Source organism: Xyrauchen texanus, chromosome 32, assembly GCF_025860055.1.
Source record: "Xyrauchen texanus isolate HMW12.3.18 chromosome 32, RBS_HiC_50CHRs, whole genome shotgun sequence".
In the NCBI taxonomy this organism is placed as follows: domain Eukaryota; kingdom Metazoa; phylum Chordata; class Actinopteri; order Cypriniformes; family Catostomidae; genus Xyrauchen; species Xyrauchen texanus.
In genome coordinates, this window is record NC_068307.1 from 3,761,373 (window position 1) to 3,788,313 (window position 26,941).

Consider the following 26,941-nt stretch of genomic DNA (forward strand, 5'->3'; position numbering starts at 1 on the left):
GCCAATAATAACCACCCAGCAGCCATCCTAGCAAACACCCTGGAAACCATGCAAAAAAATCTAGTTTGTCCAGTAATGCATTTTCAATCATATAAAACTTATCTAAACTATAAACAATTGACACTTGAGACAGGAGAACCATCCCATTGCACTTTCGCATCATGGCACTGTTCAAAGGGCAAAGCAATAGAGTGTCTTTGATAAAACCATGTATTGCGAAAACAACAGTGTCAGTGTTGGTGGGACACTTGCTGTTGTGATGTGTGCTCGCTGGCTCCTTCTTTTGGCTATGGCCTCCATGGCCTGCGCTCAGACACTGGATGAAGAAGCAAGAGAATTCCTGCGGAAGTTTGATGAGGATGCGACTCGTCTTGTGTACCAGTATTCCCTTGCATCCTGGGCATACAACACAAACATCTCCGATGAGAATGCAGACAAAGAGGTATGTGTGATTTAGATCTGAACAGGGTGAGGTGAAACATGCTACTTCTCAACATACAGTATTTAGAGAGCACACCGAATGCACAACTGTTTAGTATGCTTTTTCTAAAGGAAAGATGGTTCAACAGATTTCTGCCTGGGATCTCTTTTATCTTCTACAGACTTATCTTTGTAACCCACTTGTTAACTATTGAAATGGAACTGGATGTGTTCATGAATTCTAACTTTATAATTCTAATTTTAACACTCAACTCAGGCTGAAGCATATAACACCTGGAGTGAGTACTTTGGTAAGATGTCTGAGGAGTCCAGCGCCTACCCAATAGATCAGATCTCTGATCCAGAGATTAAAATCCAGCTCCAAAAGCTCCAAGATAAAGGAACAGGGGCTCTTTCACCTGACAAGGAAAGTCATGTAAGTATGGCAAGGGTTTTTAAAATTTTAATGAAAATATTTCCATGCATAAAGTGTGTAAAAAAAACATTTTACATTATAAAGACAGCATTGTTTCCAACAATAAATACATAAATAAATAAATAAATTGCTTTTATTTATCATTGTACTAAAAGCAAAACAAATAATAAAAAATATGTAAAAAAAATAAAATAAAAAATCTATATATATATTTTTTTTTAACTTATTTTTTATATATATATATATTTTTATATATATTTATATATATATATAAGCAAAACAAATAATAAAAAATATGTAAAAATAAAAAAATATAAATTATATATATATATTTTAACATATTTTTTATAATTATATATATATATATATATATATATATATATATATATATATATATATATATGTATATATATATATATATATATATATATATATATATATATATAATGTGTATATATATATATATATACACTATTTATTTAATTTTGTTATATTACTTGTATATTTATCTATAAGTAATTTCTTTATATTCATTTGATATATTTAATTTTACATATTACTTTTATTTTTATTTTTTTTCTTTCTCTATTGCAGTATTATTTATGGTTAATCTTATATTGTGTGCTGTTTTATCTTCAAAAGTTAAAGATAAAGAGTTGTCTCCATTTCAAGGTCTTAACGTCACAGGATGATGTTGTGAATCAGTAATTTTCCATTGTCTATAATTACACTTATTTCACTTTTGCTGATCAAACAAAGTCATACTGAGCACTGAGAAAGTCACAACTTTAATCACTTTAATAATAATAAATTCTGCTCACTTTTTACCATTGCTTCACAATTATGTTATTGTATAATATATAATATAATAATATATACCTAATATTAGAATAATAATAAAAAACACTTTTCACAATTATCTTTCCAAAGCAGCTTTACAGAATATCATGCAGTGAGCAAGCTAAAGATGGCAAACAATGCAAACTAGAAATGATTTATTTTTTTATTTTCTTACTTTTAAAATCAGTGTTTTGAAGCTGCTTTAAATCTACAGTAACTTCCCAAGCAAACAAAAAATCTGACTACATTGAAGCTATTTTAAAAAGAAAATACAATATCCCTATCACCCTTAAACAAGTACCTCGGGTCTTTAGAGACCTGGGACCTCATTTCACCCCTGTACCTCATCCATTTTTAGGAGTTGTACCCACACCTCTTTTGTATTCATCAATCTCTCTCTTATAAATAGTGTAACACACACATGAAATGATTGTAAACTCTGTTTGAACCGCCAGTGGGTTCAAAAGGGGGCGCTATATTAAAGTTTACATTTAAAATGGTAAAGTCTACATATATATACATATAGTAAGTCAGACATAAGAGGCATCATTTGAAAGCTTAGAATCTGAACTTTTCAGAGATAATCATCAATTCTGCATTTATGTTACATAAAATATCAAAATAAGGTCTCAAAACATTTGCTTCGCAAATTAACCCTAGAAGTAATGGGGTAGAAATATTTATACGTAAATAAAAGTTATTCACATAGCCCCTAAACGCTAAACGGACTCGTCGTATATAAAATGAAAGCTCTCACTCTCACGAATGCGACTGTACAGTTTATATGTTGCACTAACATCACAATTAAAAAGATTTTCAATAGAATCACAAAGTGAAATATCATTTCTGTAAGTCATCAACTACAAACATCCCTTGTATGTGCATATCTCTGTTACTGTAAGCCCCAAATAGCTCGATCTCAGCTTTCTAATGACACTTAGATTGAGCTTCTAGTCCACTCAGAGGCCGAGATATTCGATGAAATAACAAGAGTGTTGCTTGAGCTTTAAATTAGACTGAATGTCTATGTACGAGCTCATCTGTGAGGGCTAAAATGCATTGAGACCAATTTTTTGCAATTAGTCCACAGTATGTGTGAATGGTGAGCTTTTAAATTTGACTGTGAAAAACTGCAGAAGGCAACCAAAAATGACAACAACAATGTTAAATTATCAGTACTCCATATGCGTGCACACATACATATTATACATGTTATTTCTTACTCAAACTGGTGCTGTTGTTTCATTGATTGACTTGATTTACATTTGGCATTGCAATTTGATGAAAAAACAACAACATGGAAGTAAACTATAGCAAGTTTAACACATGAACAGTATGATTTGACTATTGTCATTTGAGTGTACTATTGAAATTGTGTAAGTTGTGCATCTATTTAGACTCAATAATGTGCATCTTATGTGTTATGCGTATCTCAAAATGTGTTTTATTGCATTTTCACTTTGATGTATATAAAAATAAAACATCTAAATAAATCATTTTATTCTATTATGTTCTAATTGTCTTAAAAACGTTTTGAAAATTTTACACTATCTGGGCATTTTGTAGATCCATATGTGCTTGGGGGTCTGTAGATCCTAGTTTGACAACCACTGAACAAACCAGTTCTGCAAAAATGCCACTTTTATTTATAAAATTTGTCAAGCACTGAGGTCTCATTCTAAGCTCACTCCGTTCCTCTGTAAAATTTCACTTCCCTGTTCATAACCTCTGTCAATATGGGAATATTCGTGCATACTGAGAAACTAAAATTGCTTAAATGTCTTGTCTCTACCCTGTGCATAACAGCTGAGAAATGTCTTATCAGAGATGAGCACTATTTACAGCACAGCGACTGTGTGCATGCTGAACGACCCCTCAGACTGTCAGACTTTGGAGCCAGGTATTGTCAGCTGTTTACATATATTCCCACCTTAATGACTAAGCGAAATATTCAGTACATAAACCAGATATCTTGTTTCAATCTTTTTGAAAATATGAGTCTGTTTGAGAGGTTTCTATAATCTGTTAAATGCACACATGTACAGTATGTGAGAGATCTGAAAAAGAGAACTATCGTTTTCTATTCTCAGTTCCATGTTGGGAATGATGAGAATCAATTGTGTTTGTTAGAAATAAAAAGAGGATTTGAAAGATGAAAAAGGCAAATTTGTTTATAAGATAAAATCAAGTTAGGATGGAATCACTGTAAATCTTTGATTCAATTTTAGACAGAGCAATTTCAAATATGATGTCAAATATTAAAGCAATATTGCATTATAGTTGTACAGTAAGTGTTGTAAATGGCTTTGGATAAATAGCACTTGCCAACAGTTTAATCAAAACAAATTGGCCCAATTTACCTGGTTTGACCCTATGCAATTTTCTTTCACTAGGCCTTGAGAATATCATGGCAAATAGCAAAGACTTCTATGAGCGTTTGCATGTGTGGGAGGGCTGGAGAGTTGCGACAGGAATGAAGATGAGACCCCTGTATGAGGACTACGTGGACCTGAAGAACGAAGCAGCCAGACTCAACAGTATGAGGCTTGTTCTTAAAGGGATAGTTCACCCGAAAATGAAAATTCTGTCTTTCTTTACTGACTCTCATTGTTCCTTGAGTTTATTGCATTGATTTAATGGATACGTTCTTGATTACATTGATCACATTACACCAATAAAAGCTGATATGGTAGTTACAACAACATTTAAGAGTTTTAAGGTAATGGCCAGTTAAAAAATTGGACTGAAAATCTTTTTATTTCTACATAAGATTACGCTGACTATGGAGATTACTGGAGGGGAGATTACGAAACCATTGATGAACCTGAATACAGCTACACCCGAGACCAAGTTATGGAAGATTCCAGGCGTATTTACAAAGAGGTTGGTCTTGGGAAGATTTGTTTATCGTACAGGGGCCAGAAAAATATGTGAACCCTTTGGAATTAGCTGGTTTTCTGCATTAAGTAGTCATACAATGTGATCTAATCTTCATCAAAGTCACAAGTATAGACAAACAACAATGCACAAAAGCTAACAACAAACAAAAAATTATATAAGGTGGATTTTTTTAAGCCATTCTGTAGTGGATGTACTTCGATGTTTAGAGTCATTGACCTGCTGCATCACTCAACTTCAACTGAGCTTCAGCTGGCACACAGCCAACCTGACACTATCCTGTAGGATATATTGATAAACAAAATTCATTTTCCCCCCCAATGATGGCAAGTGGTTCAGGCCCTGAAGCAGCAAAGCAGCCCCAAATCACGATGCCCCCTCCACCGTACTTCAAGGTTGGGATGATGTTTTCATGTTGGCATATTGTGAACCTTAGTTTCATCAGTCCACAAAACATTTTCCCAGTAGCATTGTGGAGTGTCAAGGAGTGCAGCAATGTTTTTGTTGGAAAGCAGCAGCATCTTCATGGTGTCCTGCCATGGACACTATGCCTGTTTAATGTTTTCCATATAGTAGACTCATGAACAGAGATGTTAGCCAGTTCCAGTGATTCCTTCAAGTCTTCATCTGTCACTCTAGGGTTATTTGTTACCTCACTGAACAAGCGGTGTGCCGTTTGAGTCATCTTGGCTGGACGGCCACTTCTAGGGAGAGTACCTATAGTACTAAATTGTCTCCATTTAACTGTGGACAGATGAATATCTAAGCTCTTCAAGATAACTTTATTCCAGCTTTATGGAAAGAAACAATTCTTGATCATAGATCTCCAAGATTTGTTTTTGCCTGGCATGGTCCACATCAGAAAATATTTCTTGTGAATAGCAAACTTAAAATGTTTGGGTGCTTTTATTTAAGTCAAAGTAGCTCTAACCCACATCTCCAAACTTGTTTCATTAATTGGATCCCAGTTTTGACAAGATTATAATTGTTTGTGTGCTGTTAGCTTAAGCACATTGTTGTTTGTCTATATTTGTGGCTTTGATGAAGATGAGATCACAATTTATGGCCAATTAATGCAGAAAACCAGCTAACTCCAAAGGGTTCACATACTTTTTCTTGACACTGTATTTACACAGGCTTAATTTTGATTTATAAAACTCACAGTTGCTGTGATGTTTCAGATCTTACCTCTGTACAAAGAGCTCCATACTTATGTAAGAGCCAAACTGCAGAATGTCTATCCCGGTCACATCGCCTCCGACGCTTGCCTGCCTGCACACCTGCTTGGTAATATATGGAATATTATTTAATGCTACATTTGTAAAAAGGATAGATTTTCAATTTGCAGTGAATTTAATTGATGGATACTAGAAATAAATATATTAGGATATAGCGTTCTAGCAAATTATTTTTGACATTTCTCATTCAGGTGACATGTGGGGACGGTTTTGGACCAACCTGTATCCTCTAAGTGTCCCATATCCTGATAAGACTGATATCGATGTGAGCGATGCAATGGTGGCCCAGGTAAAACATCTGACCATTTTCAATTCTGTACAGGGCCGTTTCTAGCTATAAGCGGCCACTTAGCCACCAGGGGGCCCTGCAAAGCAAGGTCAGATTTTAATATTGTTTTTTGAATATTATTATTTATTGTTATTTATAGTCCTATATTTTTAATATGTATAGATTTTTTTGCGATTTGTGTAGTTAATACATTTTAATTTTATGTAAATATATTTATTGACGACCACCAAGTAGGAATTTGCTAAGGGCCCCCAAATGCTCAGAAACAGCCCTGGTTCAAAACCAACATCGTCTCATGACAACTTGTAATAATTTGTGTGAGATGGTGAAAACGTAACGTACGTACAACATGGTTGTGAAAATGTGTGTCGCAATGGTGATTTTCAGATTAAAGGTTAGGTTTAGGGTTTGGGCTAGGGGCTAAAATTTCTAATATCGTAAAAACATTTTTAGTTTATTTTTCTCTATGGGAGAAAAGTCGTACATTTTTGTTTGAGGCAATGCATGTACGTAGTTCAATGGCGAATTCAAAAACAATGCTCTGGGTTTGCCAAGGGTAAACAAGGTGTGCAAGAACTGAAGCACAATAAAGTGACATACTGTTGACAACCATTGCATTTATTTTTTAGCTCTCAATTTTTTTAAACCATGTGTTAAATGTTATAATGACAAGTTAATGCCACTTTTATAAACAGATTAGGAAGGCCTGTTAATGTATCCAAATATTAGGCTTAAAATATAGTGACATTCAGACACAACTCAAAATATGCTATAGACACAATTGAAAATGGAGGGACAATTGGCACTATTCATGAATATATATCCTATTTAATACAAAAACATGCCAAGTTGTACATTCACTGGCTCAAAAAACAGTGGGAGTATTTGACTAATTGAAAGAACTAGTACCCACATAGGTTGCATATTCATTGCAATGGGCATTAAATCTCTTAAACTCTCATCCTCCACAATATTAATCTGGCTATCCACTTTACTACAGCAATCATAAAGACCCTTTCATGATTTGCTTCAGGGTGTCAGCGTGAGCATCAAGCGTCACTTTGAACTCCACATGAAAAGCGCTTGCAGACAAAACGTCACATTCTGCATTTTCGTGATAGTTAAGACTTGCCCTGCTTCTGTGGCAATTAAAATGCACCTTGAATAGTCTGCCAAGTACTTGCTTTCTGTCACAAGTGTGCCTCAGTGTACTGACTCCAGACAGACATATAGCAAAGGTTCCGCCCTTGTCCCAACAGCGTTTTTGCTGGTTTATGCTGTATTAATGGTAAATGCATTAGTCACGATTAAGAAAAAAATACATTTTCAACGTTTTTAGCGAATTGTCATCTTCACATCAATGCAACCCAACTAAATGTGTCAATATGTGTATGTGTATATATATATATATATATATATATATATTAAAACGTCATTTTGCCACTGCTATGATTTTTTACGATTTCGCCATCTTGAACAATTTTTATGACTTGTCACGTGTCCAGGTTTTCTGTACTCTACCTATTTACTGCTGTGATCTTTCTTCATTCTGTTATTATTTTCTATCACCATGTTGTTTTATCTTTATCTCATTTCTTCAAATGAGTATATTACCCCAGGCTAAAGGTCACTTTTAAATTCTATTTTATTTGAACAAAGATTACACGTTATCTCTGCCATTTATGAGAATTATCAAAGAATTTCACCACCTGGGATACAGACTCTTTTCAGTGCTCCAATCAGGGAAGCACGACCGGATCCTGAGGACCAACACAGAGAGAGTTTTTATCCGGCTACTGAACGGGGACACTTGAGAGAGTCTGTATATTCCAGCTTCGCACAGACAAAAAACAGCTTGCACTATAATTTATATATTATTTAACTAATAATTTTGCACATTTTATAGTTCTGTATACGGTGTACCTTTGTACTTTGTATTTTCTAAGATATCTTATTTATTTACCTTATATTTCTTTATAGTCTATATATTTGATTCTTTTTTTTTTCAATATGTGGGTGGATGTCCTTTGTTCGTTGTTGGTTCTGTTTGTATGTAATATGTATGTGACAAATAATAAACTTTGAACCTTGAACCATTCATCATTTTAAACTTTAGCTATAGAAATGAAAGTATCTCTAAAGATTATGGAGTGCAGCGACCTTTACTCAAAATGTGGAAATTTGCTTCTGTTTACTTTCTAATTCGATTGACACCAATATCAATTACAGGGCTGGAATGAATTGCGACTGTTTAAAGAGGCAGAAACATTCTTTAAGTCGGTGGGCATGCCTGAAATGTTTGAGAACTTCTGGACAAACTCAATGTTTGTGAAGCCTGATGATGGAAGAGATGTGGTGTGCCATCCGACAGCATGGGACATGGGGAACAGAGAAGACTTCAGGTGGGGCTGATTAAGTATTAAAAGTAAAGACATTCATAGAAACTGAGTCATGAAAACAGATGATCTTCTCTCATTAAAAAACTTTGATTTCCAAACTTTTTTTAATCCTGAAACCAATATCATAAACAGTATAATGTTTGCTTGTTTGATTTGAATATGGTTGTGTATGTATATCAATTAATATAAAATACTATAATTTGTACTGCTTTAAAATTATCAAAATATTTCTGTTCAGATTATTGCAAACCTTTCCAATTAAAATTGCTTTATTGGCATGACATACATAAACACATACTGCCAAAGAATTGCAGAAAAACAAAAAAACTAACAAAATAAATTATACAATGTAAATAAATGAACAGTAAGTATAAATGCAAGCACTAGCACATTTTATAAATAGAGAACATGTCATTTAAATCATTTTTATTATTTTATTTTATTATATTACATTATATTATATTGCAGAATCAAAATGTGCACTGTCGTGAACATGGATCATTTCTTAACTGCTCACCATGAGATGGGGCATAACCAGTACCAAATGGCTTACCGTAACCTTTCATACCTGCTGAGAGATGGCGCTAACGAAGGCTTCCACGAGGCTGTTGGCGAGATAATGTCCCTGTCTGCTGCCACTCCCTCTCATCTGCAGTCCTTGGGGCTTCTACCTTCTGACTTCAAAGAAGACTATGGTACAATAAAGAGGGGTTTCCTATTTAAACCGAAGGAAATTGATTGTAGTAGATAGGCTATGACAGAAGTACCAACCCCGTTCCTTAATATCTGTACCAAGTCAAAATCAAGCAGATATACCAATTGTACTCACTACAGTAGTTATATCATGCTAGGCTAGTTATGCAGAGACAACTATACTCTAATTAAGCCATTGTCTAAACATTGATTTTCCAGTAAAATATTACTGTGTAACTGTGGCTATGTGTCACTATCAAAACATTGCTCTGTTTGTTTGAGCATCCTTTTTAGCCTGACACTGCAATATTGACTCAACCGATGGTGTGAGTTTGGGGCACTGATTTCCTTTCTGTCAGACCAGTGAAAGACAAAAGTTTCATTATTACTTTTATGATTCTGGTGTCACTAGTGCCACAGAAATCACACACTTCACCTTTAAATCTGAAGTAACTTTTTTCAGTGTTAAAATTGATACATTTTTATTAATCAAATTAATTACATGGAATACGAAGCTCATTAGAGGACAGGGCAGGATTTGTTCTCTCTTGAATCTTGTGCGGTCTGCTCTCGTTGAGTGTGGTTTGTTCTCTGACTGTATAAGCTGTGCATTGCCTGTACAGCTGGAGTTGCGCTTACTGCCCCCTGGAGAAAACAGGTGGTACTACAAGCTTGAATTGCTCAGATGGAAGAAATATTCCTTATTATGATCCGGGGACATGATTAATTGCGTAAAAAATGTAACGTGATATTTTTGTATATAATTAATTGCACTGAACTAACACATTTAATTGACAGCCCTAGTTAATTATTATTATTTTTTTATCTCATCTTAATATGCAGAGAAAATTATAAGTAAACCATTCATAGGTTAATTTTCTTAAAATCTGTAAACGCAGTATCTCTGTGGCACTATAAAATGTTTGTTTTGAGTGACCCGCTTAGACCCACCCTAACAACATTACTCAACCAATGGCATTAGTTTAATGTTGTGTTCACATATGACGCAAAGAAAATTTTCGCTTCGCATTGCTCGCGCAAGTTTGACCGCTGGATTATAAATTTGTGTTTAAACTCGCATTTGCGCAAGTAACGCGAACCAGCGAGTATTCCGCCTTCTCTTTCGGCAAAGGACAGGAGGAGGGGCTTCTACGACTTGGTTCATAGTATAGTGCAACCAATCGCTGGAATCAAGTAGACGCGCATATTTTCAGAACTTACCAGGTAGTTCAACTTCCTCGCTCACTTTCCTCAAAGCGATGTCTTTTTTCGTCCGGTCTCTGTACATGTATGATGTTGCGTCGTACAATTACGGGTGCCCACACACCGCTACAACAATTTTTTCATCCATTTTTCCAGATTTCTTCTGCTACTACGTCAGTACATCAGTGACATCAGGAAAATCTCAATGCTGATTGGCTTTCGCGACAACGCGTCATGGGAATTTCTCGCTCGAGTTGAAAAAATGTCAACTTGCGCGAACAAAGTGAATGAAGCGATTTCGCTTTTTCGAGTCACCTCATTCGCTTCATTCACGCTGCCCGTAATGAATTCGCGTCTATTTGCATCTTTGCATTTATTTTGTATGTTATTGCGCAGCGCGAAACGGTTACGGAAAATTACGGGTGCCCACACACCACTACAACAATTTATTCATCCATTTTTCCAGATTTCTTCTGCTACTAAGTCAGTACGTCAGTAACATTCGGACAATCTCAATGCTGATAGGCTTTGGCAACAACGCGTCATGAAGCGATTTTGTGTGTTCGAGTCACGTCATTCGCTTCATTCGCACCGCCCGCCGCTAATTCGCGTCTATTCACATCTTTGCATTGACTTTGTATGTAATCGCGCCTTACGAAACGTTCACTTCGCATTGTATGTGATTTCCGGGTGCCTACACACACAATATAATAATTTTTTATAAGTTTTTCCAGATTTCTTCTGCTACTACATCAGTACATCAGTGACATCCAGACAATCTCAACGCTGATAGGCTTTCACGACAACGCTTCATGCGAATTTCTCGCTTGAGTTGAAAAATTTCAACTCGCGCGAATGAAGTGAATGAATCGATTTTGCGTGTTCGAGTCACGTCATTCGCTTCATTTGCGTCTATTCACATTGTTGCATTTATTTTGTATGTTATTGCGCCACTCGAAACGGTCGTATCGCGTTGTATGTGAACGCACCATTAGGCAGGGCTGTTTTTGGTATGCTCAACAGCAGAAAAGGGCATACTGAACACATTGATTATTTTTGCAATTCCATTCTTGGGTAACCGCTAACATAAGAATTAGTTTGTTGGTTGGGTCAAGCTGTGAATGAATCTTTCTGGGGGTTTTTGTATTTATTTTTTTACAATACAATATATTCTTACCTACAGAGACAGACATTAACTTCCTGATGAAGCAGGCACTGACCATCGTGGCCACTCTGCCCTTCACCTACATGCTGGAGGAGTGGAGATGGCAAGTCTTCCAGGAGAACATACCCAAAGACCAGTGGATGCACCACTGGTGGGAAATGAAGTAAGAGACCACTCTAAAAGGGACAGTTTCCCCAAAGTTGGAAATTCCGCCTTCTTTTACACATCTTCATGTTGTTCCAAACACAAAAAAAGTTAGGTCGTTTATTAAAGAACATGCAGTAGCTTTTGTGGCTTGTATGGCACCCTGGGCAAAACCCACTACAGCACGCCTCCAAAGTGGTAGACCCAAATATGTTCTACTGAATATCTCAACATGAGGGGGAGTAAAATATAAAAGAAATTTCCCTTTTGGGTGGACTGATTCTTTTAAATCTCATCACAATCAGAAAAAGCCTTGTTATTCAGCCTCATTTTCTAAATCAGGGCTATTGACATGCAACCTATTTAATCTGAAAATACAGTTTCACAATGACTCTATTTCTAACCACAACACTTGTTACCGCAGAAGAGAACTAGTTGGAGTAGCTGAACCTCTGCCGAGGGATGAGTCATACTGTGACCCACCGGCACTTTTCCATGTATCTGGGGATTATTCCTTTATCAGGTAATGAAACATGCCATTTTCAAAAGACAACAAATAATAAATATACAGTGTGTGTGTATATATATATATATATATATATATATATATATATATATATATATATATATATATATATGTATATATGTATGTATACTTTATTCTTTCAGCATGCATCAGTGTGCATGTATTCTGTTCTTCTAGTAGATTGCATGAGATATATTCTGAAAACTTGGTGTTCTGTTAGGGTAGGATTACATAATTCTGATACAGGGACCTATTTTAATAGTGCTTGTGCTAAGAGCTGTCTATGTGATAAATCATATGTGCAAAGTTAATGGACGTGGCCATGAAGTTTTTGTATTTTCTTGCAAAGTCTAGGCACAAGTGGGTTTGGCAAATTGCATGTGCAAAGCACTAATGGGCTGGGTCAAGTGCATGTAAATTGTTTGGTTCTTCTCTGGTTATTGCAATATGTCTTTGTGCTATTACATAGTCCATTCCTTGTCAAGCACCAGTGATATTAGCAATAGTGACAGCACATTCATAAGATGTTGTGGTGTACCATGGAAGAGAGTAAACAAGACAGTTTGGAAGGAGACGAGGGAGGCGTGTTACATGATATTTCCATACATAAGTTGTTTTATTGCACAAAGAGTAACAACATTTGTTCACACACGTTTCAGTTCTTAAATGAAAGTGTTGGAAAGGATGTTAGCACAAGTTTTATTTGAAACTAGTTTGTTGATTATTTGATGTGTATGTGAATACAAGTTGTAGAATATTGTACGAATTGGCCATGTCGTACGAATTGTTATGAAGTGTCAAGATATATTCATCACTTAATAGTAGTTTCTATATTTGTTTCTCTACTAGGTACTTCACTAGAACCATCTATCAGTTCCAGTTTCAAGAAGCATTATGTCAGGAAGCTGGTCACACAGGCCCCCTTTACAAATGTGATATAACAAACTCAACCAAAGCTGGAGGAAAACTCAGGTACGCAGAAGATTTTGTTTGTAGTTGTTTGGTATTTTGCCTCAGACATACTGTATGTTCCTCTAATAACTACTGCAGTCATTTAAAAAAGACCTGAATTGTCATTGTAAATTGAATGGTGAAAACAGAGAGTAGATGCATAGATATCCAGAACTTGACTAATACTGAGAGTACTGAGAGTAGGCATGCATCTCCGTGGTGATGTTTAGTGGCAATGCAACTGCTATAAATAACCTGTGATATTTCGGAACACACACAGGCATATGCTTGAGTTAGGACGATCCAAGTCTTGGACTCGAGCTTTGGAGGAGGTTACAGGGAGCACCAGAATGGACGCCCAGCCGCTGCTAAATTACTTCAGCACCCTCATGCAGTGGCTAATGGAGGAGAACCAGAAGCACAACAGAGTGCAAGGCTGGAACATCAATAGTGATTCGTGTGCGTCCTTCATTTTTATAATAAACACTACTTTTTATTAGTAGCCTGATGTATTTTAGGGCTCCTACATGCTAGTTTACATTGTGTCAGACAATGCTAACATTGATTGGTTTAAAATGGTGGATGGTGCATTGGAAAGATGTAGAGGAAAAAGCTGAGACCTTCAAAATGCTTCTTTTAAAGGGACAGTTCACCTAGAAATGAAAATTCTCTCATTATTTACTCACCCTCATGCCATCCCAGATGTGGATGACTTTTTCTGCTGAACTCAAACGAAGATTTTTAGAAGAATATTTCTGCTCTGTAGGTCCATTCAAGGCAAGTAAGCAGAACTTGGAAGCTACAAAAAGCACATACATTCAGCATAAAAGTAATCCATAAGACTCCGGTGGTTAAATCTATATCTAGAAGTGATATAATAGGTGTAGGTGAGAAACAGATCAATATGTAAATCCTTTTTTTTTTTACTATAAATCTCCACTCTCACTTTCACAATCTCCTTTTGTTTTTGGTGATTCACATTCTTCGTCCATATCACCTAGGCAGGGAGGAGGATTTATACTAAAAACATATTTTAATATTGATCTGTTTATCACCTACACCTATCACATTTCTTCTAAAGATACAGATTTAACCACTGGATTATTATGGATTACATTTGTGTTTCCTTTATGTGCTTTTGGACCTTCAATGTTTGTATTTGTCAGAAAACATCAAACCCATCTGGGATGGCATGAGGGTGAGTAAATGATGAGAGTATTTTCATTTTGGGGGGAACTGTCCCTTTAAGTCAAAAGCTCTGTCAAAGCCTTTTTTAGTGTGTAGACGCCCTAATTTTACTATTTTACTGCACTGCCAAATACACATCATTTAAATAATAACACGAGGGTTCAATAAAATACAGAAATATAGAAGAAGAACAAATAAGAGATTAATTTTCATTACTAACACTAAATATATATGCATCATGCAGATTCTGAAAATGCCTTCAAAGTCAGAATAAGTCTAAAAGCTGCCATGGGAAATGATGCAGTAAGTCATTTTTAATTGTGAACAAGCATACTGAATTACTGATACATACGGCATATGCTTTTATTAATTAATGTTAATTGTTTTATCTCTAAAGTACACCTGGAATTCAAATGAAATGTACCTCTTTAAGTCCATAATGGCCTTTGCCATGCGCAAGTACTACTTGGTAGAAAAGGGTCAAGAAAAGAATTTCTTGTGAGTATTAGCTATTTTTATCCTCTAATAACTGCACATTTCTGAATAATGAGCATGAAACATTTTCCTTGTCAATTGAACTTGTGTCACACGCAGGTCAGAGAATATCCATTCATACAAAGAAACGCCCAGAGTCTCCTTTAATTTTGTTGTTTCGGATCCAGAGAGCACAGACCTGGTTATTCCTAAAGCAGAAGTGGAGGCGGCAATCTGGTATTTTCACTATACATACTTTATAAATACAGAAATGTGGCCCCACGTTACATAACATTATTTATTTATGTATTGTTGCGTTGTACTTATATTTAAAGTACCTGCATTTAATTACATCTGCATTGACTGTTAACCTTCCACTAACCCTAGCCTAACCACTAACCCTAGCCTAACCCTTACCCCTTAACCCGAACCCTAAACCCTAAACCTACCTCAACCTCATTAGCAGCTAATGTGAATCTTGTGAGCATGTTGCAGAACAACATGTAGTTACACAATAAATTCATTGTATGAATGTGTTTTTTTTATGTTAGTACATAGTAGTTATAAAATAAAGTGGAACCAAAAAGGTAAATATTAAATATTTGATGTAATCATTATTTTCTAATAAATCTATTGAGTATTATATTGAGTATTATTATTATTATTATTATTATTATTATTATTATTGAGTTGTATTGGTTAAAATCTAAATAATAAAAATTATTAAAAAATAATAATAATAATTTAATATGAAAATATTGAATATGATTACATTTTAAATAGTATTATTAATTAATTAATATATATTATATTATATAATTTTTTTGTATTTAGGACTGTTGATTTAACGTGTAAATTCAGGTGTAATTATATAAAAAATAACACTTTAAAAAAATCATCAATTAATCATGTCCCCGGGAATGTAATAAGGAAGATCCCTGAGCAGCTCAAATTTGATGCAACACCTGTTTTCTCCAGGGGGCAGTAAGCAAAACTTCAGCTGTATAGGTAACACAGCTTATACAGAGAACAAGCCAACCCTTCAGCACAACACGAGGATGCATTCTTGCATTCAAAACACAGCTTGATGGAGCGGAAATCTGAATTTAGGGATCTCAATACATGTTTTTAAACTACGTTTAACCTTGACACATACCTTAAAATGGTATGTTTATGATGCAACACAACCAAAGCGAGATGCTCCGAAATTGATCGTCTGACGCATGTGTACACTGCATCATTAGGTTGACAAATTCAATTGCAAAATGGATTGCTATGAACTGTAGGCCAATGATTGGCTTATGTTCAATATATGCAAATAAACTGTACATTGGATTCTAAAGTCACTTTTGGTACTGTCTTATCAATGCTTAACTCCAATGCCACAATAATGTAATGCATTTGAATTATCTGAATACTAATATATATATATATATATATATATATATATATATATATATATATATATATATACAGTACTATGGAAAAGTTTTAGGCACTTAAGATGTTTCACAAAAGCATTTGTTTTAAGATGGTTATTTATATCTTCAGTTTTAGTGTGTCAGTATCTCCCAAACATTACTTTTGCAAATAGAAAAGACTAGAATAGAAGAGATGGCAATGCCCCCACAGGGCCCTCCCACTGAACATCGAATCAGTTGGGATGACATAAAGAGACAGAAGCAATTGAGACTAATAGATTGGAACATCCGATCTGCCAACAACCAGATGTGTCCACATGTACCCAGGAGAACTGGTGCTGTTTTAAAGCAAAGGTGGTCACACTGAATATTGATTTAGCTTTTCTATGTTTACTGCACTTTGTATGATATTAATTGATAAATTAAAACTATTTATGGCAATATTTTTGAAGACATCCTCACTATGCAACATTTTTCACAAGTGCCTAAAACTTTTGCACAGTACTATATATATATATATACATATATATGATTTGTTATTATTTAAATATAACTATTTATAATTATTTCATCATTATTTATTGACTTGTTATTTGAGGGGCTTTCAGAAAATATTTTATAAATGCGATTAATTATTCGGCACACTATGTAATTGATACATAACAATTTTTAATCTATTGACAGCACTAATTGGTAAATGGTCTGCACTTAGCGGTTTTCAAAGCGCTGTACATTGTGACTCATTCACCCACTCATGCACACACAATGACGGCAGAGCTGCCATGCAAGGCACTAGCAAGTGTCTAGCCCAAAGAGCATGTGGAGTCATGTGAGTCAGGAATTGAACCGCCAACCCTGCGATTAGTGGTCAACTTGCTCTACCACCTGGGCCACCCTATTAATGTAATTATATAACATTAATGGTGATTATCTCAAAATCAACTACTTTAACCACTAACACATTTGAATGAAAATCAAATGCCATGACGTATTTGGAACTTATTGGGTGAAGCAATCGTTTCACTGACCACAGAATTTCCCTTAACAATGTTTTGGCTTTCCATAGGCTTTCAAGAGAACGCATCAACAGCGCATTTCTACTCAATGATGAAACAATGGAATTTGTTGGGCTGCAGTCAACATTTGCTCCACCCAAAGAAGAAAAGGTCACAGTGTGGCTGGTAGTGTTTGGAGTAGTAATTGGACTAACGGTGTGTATGGGAATGTACCTCATTGTCACAGGGGTATTCAACAGGAAGAAGTAAGTACTACAAGGGAAACCCCTCAAGAATGAATCATTGTTTTGAAGTGGGAGTTTTTCTACCAAACATTATGCACATTCGGTCTGTATTACACATTGGCATGTTTGTGTGTTAGAATTGCATCATGCTAAAGCTTCAAGTAGCTACATGCATCACTGGCCATATATAAGAAACCCCCACAATGGATAGTATTTTTACCTGACAGCTTGTCTTGTTACATTAAGCTATTATATGTAAGACTTTATTTCAGTTTCCACATTAGACATATTACATTACTATAATGAATGTTAATTATGCAAATACAACCATCTCCACATAACAATTACACTTGAAATGCATACAATTAATTGGTATTACACAGTAAAATTACATTAAAAACACATTAACACTTACCATATACATGTAATTGGTATGATATATACTGTATATATACACAAACGTGTACCGTATATCAATATAAATTATGTATAAAATACCTTAATGCAGTGGTTCTCAATTTTTATTGGTCAAACCCCCTGTGAAACTAGGAAAACTTTTTGCGAGCCCAGTGACATTGTATATTTCGCCACATCTAATTGCAAACAAGCTGTTTTTCTCCGCAACTACACTTTGGGATCTGTCTGCACTATTTTTAAATAGTTTCCTATGCAACTATGCTCTAGATGGACATCTTTGACTGTTGTGTCACGTCCCATTGTTATTCAGTGTTTCCTGCAGGAGCGCCGAGTGTTAAGACATCCTGTCAAGTTTAAAAAGAACTTCAAGTAGGCTTTGGTAGCTCTGCAAGTAAAGACGCTGACTACCACACCTGGAGTCGCAAGTTCGAATCCAGGGCATGCTGAGTGACTCCAGTCAGGCTTCCTAAGCAACCAATTGGCTTGGTTGCTAGGGTGGGTAGAGTCACGTTGGGGTGACCTCCTCGTGGTGGCTATAATGTGATTCTTGCTCTCGGTGGGGCGCGTGGTGAGTTTGAAGTCTCCACACATGCTAGGTCTTCGCGGTAACGCACTCAACAAGCCATGTGATAAAATGCGTGGATTGACGTCTCAGGCAACTGAGATTCGTCCTCTGCCACCTGGATTGAGGCGAGACACTATGTCACCATGAGGACTTAGAACGCATTGGGAATTGGGTATGCCAAATTGTGGAGAAAAGGGGAATCTTACCCCCCCCCCAAAAAAGAAGTTCAAGTGTTTAAGATGCATTTTGAGATGCCTGCGTATCTGCTCTTTTCGTGGCACTACGTCTAGCATTTGTAGCACAAGGACGCGTTTGGTGAGAACGTCCCCTTTTTAGCTTTCATTGTCCAATGTCTTTAAGTGATGACAAACCTCGTCCCGTGAAAGATTCAGGATTGAAGCCTTATGAAACTGACTGTTGTACAATCCTAGTACATTTTAAAAGGATTTTATTGGCTATTTTGAATTGAATTATTTGTACTTATTTATTTTAAAAACACAACATTCTAGTGGCCCACTGGGAAAAATCCCCCCCTCCCGATGCCCAATCCGACCCTGCTCAAAAAGCACCATAAAAGTCATCCATATTACTCATGCACTATATTTACTCTTTCAAAACCGAAAATAGACAGAAATGTAAGTCTTAATTCAATGAAAGTCTTCCCCTTCACCCATTTGAATCTGTCATACACACTAGAATGTCTTTGTTTACATAAGGGCTGTGCAGTGAGCGCACCTGAGAAGGCAGCGAAGAAGAAGAAATTGCACACAGGCATCATTGGATTTCTGTGTATTGTCCCCACTGCAAATTTAAACGTTTCAAAGTGAACAAGACTTCACTTTGAGAACTCACTTTGAGAACCACTGCCTTACTGAAAGGCTGAACTTGATTGAAACACAATTAACTATCAATTTAAATTGTCGTTGTTTATTTTCTCAGGAGAGCTAAGGGGGTTGAGGCGGCTATGAACCCATATGAGGATTCAGACGAAGGAAAAGTGAACAAAGCTTTTGAGGAACACGCCGAACAAACAGGAATGTGAAGAAATGGATGATTCCAAACTCGAGAGCTCTCCTGTAAAATGAGAACTGAGAGTGATGGAAAAAGCTTTTACACCAGAGCATGCATTTGGAGACATCCTATATTTTAAAATAATTAACAGATTACTTGTTTGATGTGTTCATAAATATTTATTTTATTGCTTGAGTTTCAAATGAACAATGATATAGAGGATGAGCTCATGATAATATGATTAATTTAATGTAAAACAACAGAATAGCTAAAAGTTGTGCAAAGCTTATACAGACAAATGTAAATATTGGTTAATATTATTAATATTGTTTAAATAAAAGACAAACAATATATTATTGTAAAGATTTGTTCTATGTAATACAAATAAAAATGGTTTGGTGCAAAAAAAAAAGTCAATAATGGGGGATGTGGACTCAAGTCGCATGACTTGACAAATTTGATGTATCGTGATTCGACTCGACATAAATCAAAGATGATTTGCGACTTGACTTGGACTCAATCCCTCTGACTTGGAACAAATGTATACCTTCGAAAATCAAAGATCTGAGTTATACATTTAAAAATGTCCCCAATAATCAATTCATTCCATTTTCAAATTTACATTTCCACATTCCACGTTCAACTAATCAGACAACCAACCAATCATCTTCCACAGGACTAAGCTGGAAAATTGTGCATTCAAGGATGACACATCCGAAATTAAACCAAAGGTAATTTTATTTGGATATAAAGAATACAATATCAAAGTCAACAAAAGGATTTCAACATGTAGAACCTGTGGTTTAAAAATTACAGACGCTTCTTAAACAACAGAAAGAGCTTACACGCCATGGTTCAGTAGCATTTAACTTATCATTTTAGCTGGGTTAGCTAGCTAGGCCTACTTAGTTTCACAGAGCTCATGCACTACAACTAAAGCTTTGGCATGAATTATTTCACAAGCCTCATTAATGAAACCAGCTAAAAGATGCACTGTAGACTAACGAAGGTAAAATACAGAATCGTCCTGTATTTAAAGATATAACGATGCGTCCCGTATCAAATCAATACAGGAAGTGATTTGTCCCCTGTTTAACCTTGTCAGATGCTGTAATGGCAATCAGATCATTCATTTAAAATGAAATAGGGGTCTTCTCAACAGTCTAAAAAACTGTGGAGGGTGTAATTATTAATTCATAATATGACACTAATTTGGGCAAAGAGCACTAATGACTTGCTTAAGACTTGAAGTTTAAAGTTGACGACTTGTAACCTGACTTGAGACTAGAATGCACAGACTGGGCGTCGATCTCTGAAATAAATATTAGTTTCAAATTAGCTAAACAAACACATGCATATGCATAATGGGTAAATACATGTCAGCTTTAAGTAACACAGTACACATCTACTATTGCAATGGCAGTAACGTGAACATTTTTAACCTTTAATAATAAAAATGAAAAAATAAAAATAAAACACATCTATGATCTGTGATTAGTAACAATCAAACAATGCTTTTTAACAGTTTACAATTTAACTCATCTGAACAGTCTACAAAAGTTAATTACTTTTTTCTTTCAAGATGTATTTGAGGATTAACTATGCTGAGAACATATATCTTAATTTTCCAAAGTATTGACAGTTTAAAACATCATCATAACTGCTAATAATACAAATAATGATAATAAACAACATCCTTACACTTATTATACTAGTCTTAGCTTGTAGTTATAAGCTTATAGTCATTATAAGGAGATAGGAGTGACTGTTCAGTTCACTATGTGGTCTAACTTTTAATAACGGAAAAAAAGGTGTGGATCGAATCATTGCCAGTTTCACTGTTGCATCTTTGCATTTTCACATTATCACTGTCTACGTTTTGTATAAACCACCCTCTGTAGAGTGCAGATTCGAAGCGCCGGAGACTGCTTGGAGATCGAGACATGTAGAATACAAGGCATGATTTTTCAGTGTCATCTGGAGAAATGCTGTGCAATTTGTTTTTGTCAAATCTCTGAAATACACATGATACAATTTTGGTTTAGCTGCAGCTTAAAGGAAAGAACTTACAGTAATTCTGAAGGAGATATGAAGAAGAATGAACCATTGTGCATTACATAAAATCCCTTTGCACAAGAAAGAAAATGATCTACGCTTAAAGGAATATTCAGGTTTAATACAAGTTAAGCTCAGTCAGGGCCGTATCAAACAGTGTGGTGCCCCTGGGCACTATACCTCAAAAGTTCGATCACGCGCGCGCACACACAAACACACACACACACTCCAGCATTGCAATCTTGATCAGACTGTTCATTATGCGAAATAGAGCGATATGTATCGCTATTTAGTTTTATTTATTTTTATACCGTGTATTCTCCGTGTAAATTCGTGCACCGAGACGTGACGCCCGTACCGTTTCGGTTCAATACTGAATAACTTACATGTACCGTCCCACCCCTAATATTTATCTTCATTAATGTCCTCTTCCTCACCCGAGTCTTCCTCGCTCCTGTCTCCTCCAAGGACAAGGAGAATATCCTCATTCAGCCTGGCGGTCATCGCCGACGCCCTGACTAACATTAGCAGCTGCTGCATCTCCCCGCTAGCAGCGCCAGCGGTGTCAGATTTAGTGCTGCTGGTGTCTGCAATTCCCGTGTTCTCCCAAAAACTAGTGATTTAACAAAAAATTTGTCGATCCCTGGAACATTTTTTATTGTAGCTAAACGTCTAGCATCCTTCTCTTTCTTTAATCTTCTTTTTGCGAAACCACTCAATTGCCGTCTGTCCATTTTGGATTTTGATTCATTTTCTGTAGTAGCCGTTAAAAAATGACACATTTGCGCGTAATTGTTGTGGATCAACTCAACTGTGACAGATTGGGGAGGGGGAGTGATAGTGGTCATGTAATCTTCATTTATTTATAATTTATTATTATTATTATTATTATTATTGTTAAATTAGTGTTCATAAACAAGTTATGTATGGTCTTTCAAGAATTTCAAGTTAATAATATAACAATTTACGAAAAATATTTTTAAAGCTTGTGTCATGTGGTACCCCCTAGTGGTTGTGAAAGGTTGGTGCCCCTGGGCACTGGCCCAAGTGCCCTTATGGATAATCCGGCTCTGGCTCAGTCTAAATACATTTTTGTAGTAATCAACACTATGCCACAAATACAGTCGAATGAAACAGGAATATTAAATTAAAGACGCCATCAATCTCTACAGTTATGCAGAAATTATGACAGAAATTGTGTTCCCTTGCAAGATTTTGCCTTCCCTCTCAATAAGTTTTCCATGCCCTCAGAGTAGTTTGCATCCGCTCGAAATTAGTTTTGCATTCCTTCGCAATATTTTGCGTTCCCTCCCAATAACTTTTGTGTTCCTTCGAAATAGTTTGTGTTCCCTCACAAAATGTTTTGCGTTCCGTCACAATAAATTTTGAGATAGATCCCTCACTATAGTTTGAGTTATCTCTCAAAAAGTTTTGCAATAAGATTTGCGTGCCCTCGCAATATTTAGCATCCCCTTGCAATATGTTTTGCGTGTCCTCGCAATAGTTTGTGTACCTTCACAATATGTTTTGCATTCCCTCGTAATAATTATTGCATTCCCTTCCAATAGTTTGTGTTCCAGCACAAAAGGTTTTGCATGCCTTTGCAGTAGATTGCATCCCCTCCCAATAAATTTTGTATTCCCTCGCAATAAATTGCGTTCCCTTGCAAGATTTTGCATTCCCTCCCAATAAGTTAGCGGAGTAAAGTTAGTTTTGTTTTCGATATTCCCCACACATTCACCGGAAAATGCCAATACCTACAAAATTACCGTATTGCTGCTAAAAAGGCAAAGCTAACAATGTTGCACAAGTTAAATCTTCAGTACTTTCGTTCTATAAAATAAGCACTGCCCTACAAAAGCCGCCGCAATGTGAATTACGCCGGGAAAGCCAGTGTTGCCAACTATTTTCAATGGAAAGTAGCTAAAGCCTGCTCGAAAAGTGGCTAAATGTCTCCAGATGAAGTCATGCGTCATTAGCATATTAATGACGTCATCGCGTCGTATTTGCATTCTGCCTAATTTGTCGGTACTGTAGCCTACTTCAGTTTATAATAACGGTTATCTCCCCTAAACCGTGCTCATACTGTTTTTATATAAGTATATAGCCGAATGTCCAGTAAAACGGTTCTCAATTACATATTTTCTGTTAGACAACGGAACGGAACTTAGCTAACGTTACATGTTTATGAGTTTGAAGAAGGTTTATTGTTGTGTTTGGATAAGTAAAATGTATAGAGTCTGTAAATATACGATCTGAAGTCGGAGAGTTCAGAAACCGAACCGGAATGAACTAAAACTCTGATTAGTAGTGAATATAAGCGCATGCCAAGAAAAAACAGTCAAATTAAATGTTTTGAATTAAAACAAAGGAGAAGGCAGCTGCTATGTGATCACTGATTGGTTCCTGCTAACACAGCGTGCACATGCGCAGCTCATTCATGTCTATGTCCGCTGGAGTGCAGTCAACGGAATGTGCTGCTCCTCTCAGCCGCTCACTGAACAGAGCAGACGCAGCGGGGAAGTAAGACCTCACGCTTGCAGTACTGGCGATATTTGGAATTTGGAAAGTTGCTAAGGTTTGTCCAAAAAGTCGCTAGATTTGTCGCTAGTCGCTTTTTTGAAAAAAATGTCGCTAAAGGGGTCTGAAAAGTCGCTAAAAATAGCGACAAAGTCGCTAAGTTGGCAACAATGGGGAAAGCTCGCTCTTGACAGAGATGCGAGTTAAGGGACCGTGTGGAAAGTGCACTTTTTCTATAACTATAACGCAGAGGGTGTGTTTTTGTAATAGCCTTTTTATTTTAAAGGGCCCGTTGACATGAGACCAGTGCAGTTCGATAGAAGGCTTCAGTGAGCATCTTTCACAGCCTTTTTTTTGCCCTTTCTTGTGGAAAAGGGTATTAATTTTATAATAGTTTGTCCATCAGGGAGACAGAGACATCAAACCAGTGTCATTCAGTAGAGGAGGACAGGGGACAACTTTCACAACATCTCCTTTTACCACTACTGGTGTTTTTGTACAAATTGTAACTTATTTATATTACTATATGATCATTGATTTATATCAACGAGAAAAATTGACAAACAATGCAGAATTTTCCTGTTAATATTATAAATCTGCTTTGAAACAATCTGAATTGTAAAAAGTGCTGTATAAATAAAGGAGACTTGACTTGATATGGAATTGCATATTAAAAATGTACCTTATGTTGTTAAAAAGTTCAGAGATTTCACCCCAAAAATTGTCAGAACAAAAGCCATTTTGACAGAAATCATGTTTCTGCAAAGACATAGGAGGAGATTGAACAAAACTGATCACACAACATAAAACATAAAAAACATAAGAGTAAAAATGATCTTTTTACAGTTACAATTTCAAACGATTGTGTAGTTTTTCCACCAGTAGGGGTAAAAGGAGATGTTGTGAAAGTTGTACCCTGTCCTCCTCTACTGAATGACACTGGTTTGATGTCTCTGTCTCCCTGATGGACAAGGCTATTAAGTTCCCAATAAGTTTTGCATTCACTCGCAATAGTTTGCATTCCCTCGCAAGTTTTGCGTGCCCTCACAAGTTTGCATCCCCTTGCAATAAGTTTTGCATTCACTCGCCATATTTTGCGTTCCATTTAAGAACAATATTTCCACCATATCCTCTAAGGGGCTCGGTAATGGGGCTCTGTACCAAATAAATCATACTGACGTGCTATTTAACAAATGCATTGACATTACATTTTAGAGTACAAATTATAAACTCTTAAAACACCTACCGTAAGTGTTAAAATCTTTTTTTCACCTTGAGTGGTGCAGGAAAAGAAGTTATCCGTGCCTGTGAAGTTCAGCACAACGGAAACTTTTGATTTGTTGAAGTCTTTGGTGATGTGGTAGATGGTGATTGTTGCTGTAAAAAAAGTAATTCATTTTCAAAAACACTAAGACTGAAATAATAAACGATGCAAAAAACGGGAATAATAAAGGTTTTCATAACAGCTTTAAAGTAACATATTACAAACCTGACATGGTGTCCTCCACACATATCTGTTTACAAAACGGTGCAACATACTTGCCCTTATGACTCTTCATGAACAAATTATTTTCTTCATACAGTTCTTTATACAGTCGCCCAATCAGTGCAAAATCTGAGAAAATGGAAGCAGAATAAATTGCCACTTAAAAAAATCTCAAATAAGTTTGCATTGGTTTTCCTTCAAATCTGTAGTGACTTTATTGCTGGAAGTTCTATGGACACCAATTATCAATTAAAACAACTAAGAGATGCAAAGGGGATACTATTTGCATATAATTCTAAAATTAACAATTAAAAGTTAACAATTCAAAATGGGTCAAAAATCAATCAATGCAAAAGAATACATTTCTTACTTTGAGCTATTTCAGCTTTCTCATCACAGTTGTGGCATGAAGGACTGTCAGGGTCGGAGCCATGATCATCATCTATGGATTCAAGAAGCAGGTCTTCATCACAGAAACAGTTATCCTCAATGTCCTGATCTTCCCACTCTGCTTTTGGATGTGGTGTTTCCTGGTTGCCTCCTGTTTCTGGATCTTCCTCTCTTACCATCGTCAGGCTGAACCTCATGACTGTCTGCCTCTTTTTATAGGCACTGATCTCCTCAGAGGCACACTCTTCTGTTTGTTTCTTACATGGATGATGGATAGTCTAAGAGAAGAGATTATTTACTTACATACGTTCAGAAAGAGCTATTATTTCTCAAGCAACGTCTAAATAAATCAACCATGATGAGGTGGTCTCTGGAATTTAAACACCCCTCACAAAAGACCGTATGATTTTTTCCTGACTTAAATACATTAATGTGTGTTGTAGAATGATCAGTCTCATTCTTTGTCCTGCAACATTTAAATGGTTGACACGAAGTTTGTGAATTTGTATCTTTGAGTGCATTAATGTGTGAATAAATTCTAAACCTACCATTACAGAAAATCCTTCAATCAGAATGTCGTTCATGGTTGCAAAATTTATCATCAGGAGTTTATTTATTTTTCTAAAGAAGATAGAGAACAATGATTCTTAAATCAGAAGTATTGCAATGTATTGTAGATAGATAGATAGATATGATATGATTGCATAGAGTACCTTTGCTGCCACGTTGAGCTCAGCACTGATGACAAGGATGTGTGAACTTTGGCTCAGAAGAGCAGGCTTTTTAAACTAAGTTGGCCAGACAATGTGGTGGAAAGAGGAAGCTACAAGAGTCAAGAAACCAAAGCATGAGGCCGTGCTAGGCAAAAAGGTGTTGTGGGGGAAGGGGAAAAAAAGAATCATTTCAGGGACAATACAACCGCGACGCCTCCAGATTTTTAAGTGGGGTGGCAACAGTGGATCCAGATATAGG

The 26,941-nt window shown here is 36.0% G+C and overlaps 2 protein-coding genes across 2 annotated transcripts; one reads left to right on the forward strand and one right to left on the reverse strand.

Moving 5' to 3' along the window:
- The first annotated feature begins 225 nt into the window (after positions 1-225).
- On the forward strand, positions 226-19,882 carry LOC127626203 (angiotensin-converting enzyme 2-like). The gene is made up of 18 exons (XM_052101821.1): positions 226-442; positions 698-856; positions 3,503-3,596; positions 4,090-4,233; positions 4,467-4,579; positions 5,776-5,881; positions 6,024-6,121; positions 8,351-8,523; positions 8,989-9,215; positions 11,600-11,744; positions 12,150-12,248; positions 13,101-13,223; positions 13,483-13,661; positions 14,635-14,693; positions 14,788-14,888; positions 14,985-15,101; positions 17,352-17,546; positions 19,447-19,882. Exons 1-18 carry the CDS (start codon positions 260-262, stop codon positions 19,547-19,549), a joined length of 2,418 nt encoding a protein of 805 aa, XP_051957781.1. The 5' UTR covers positions 226-259; the 3' UTR covers positions 19,550-19,882.
- A 301-nt stretch (positions 19,883-20,183) lies between these two features.
- On the reverse strand, positions 20,184-26,705 carry LOC127626210 (uncharacterized). Its single transcript, XM_052101832.1, has 6 exons — positions 26,683-26,705; positions 26,518-26,590; positions 25,950-26,247; positions 25,583-25,708; positions 25,340-25,470; positions 20,184-21,532 (listed from the first exon to the last, which is right to left on the reverse strand). Exons 2-6 carry the CDS (start codon positions 26,569-26,571, stop codon positions 21,305-21,307), a joined length of 837 nt encoding a protein of 278 aa, XP_051957792.1. The 5' UTR covers positions 26,572-26,590; positions 26,683-26,705; the 3' UTR covers positions 20,184-21,304.
- Between the last annotated feature and the right edge of the window lie 236 nt (positions 26,706-26,941).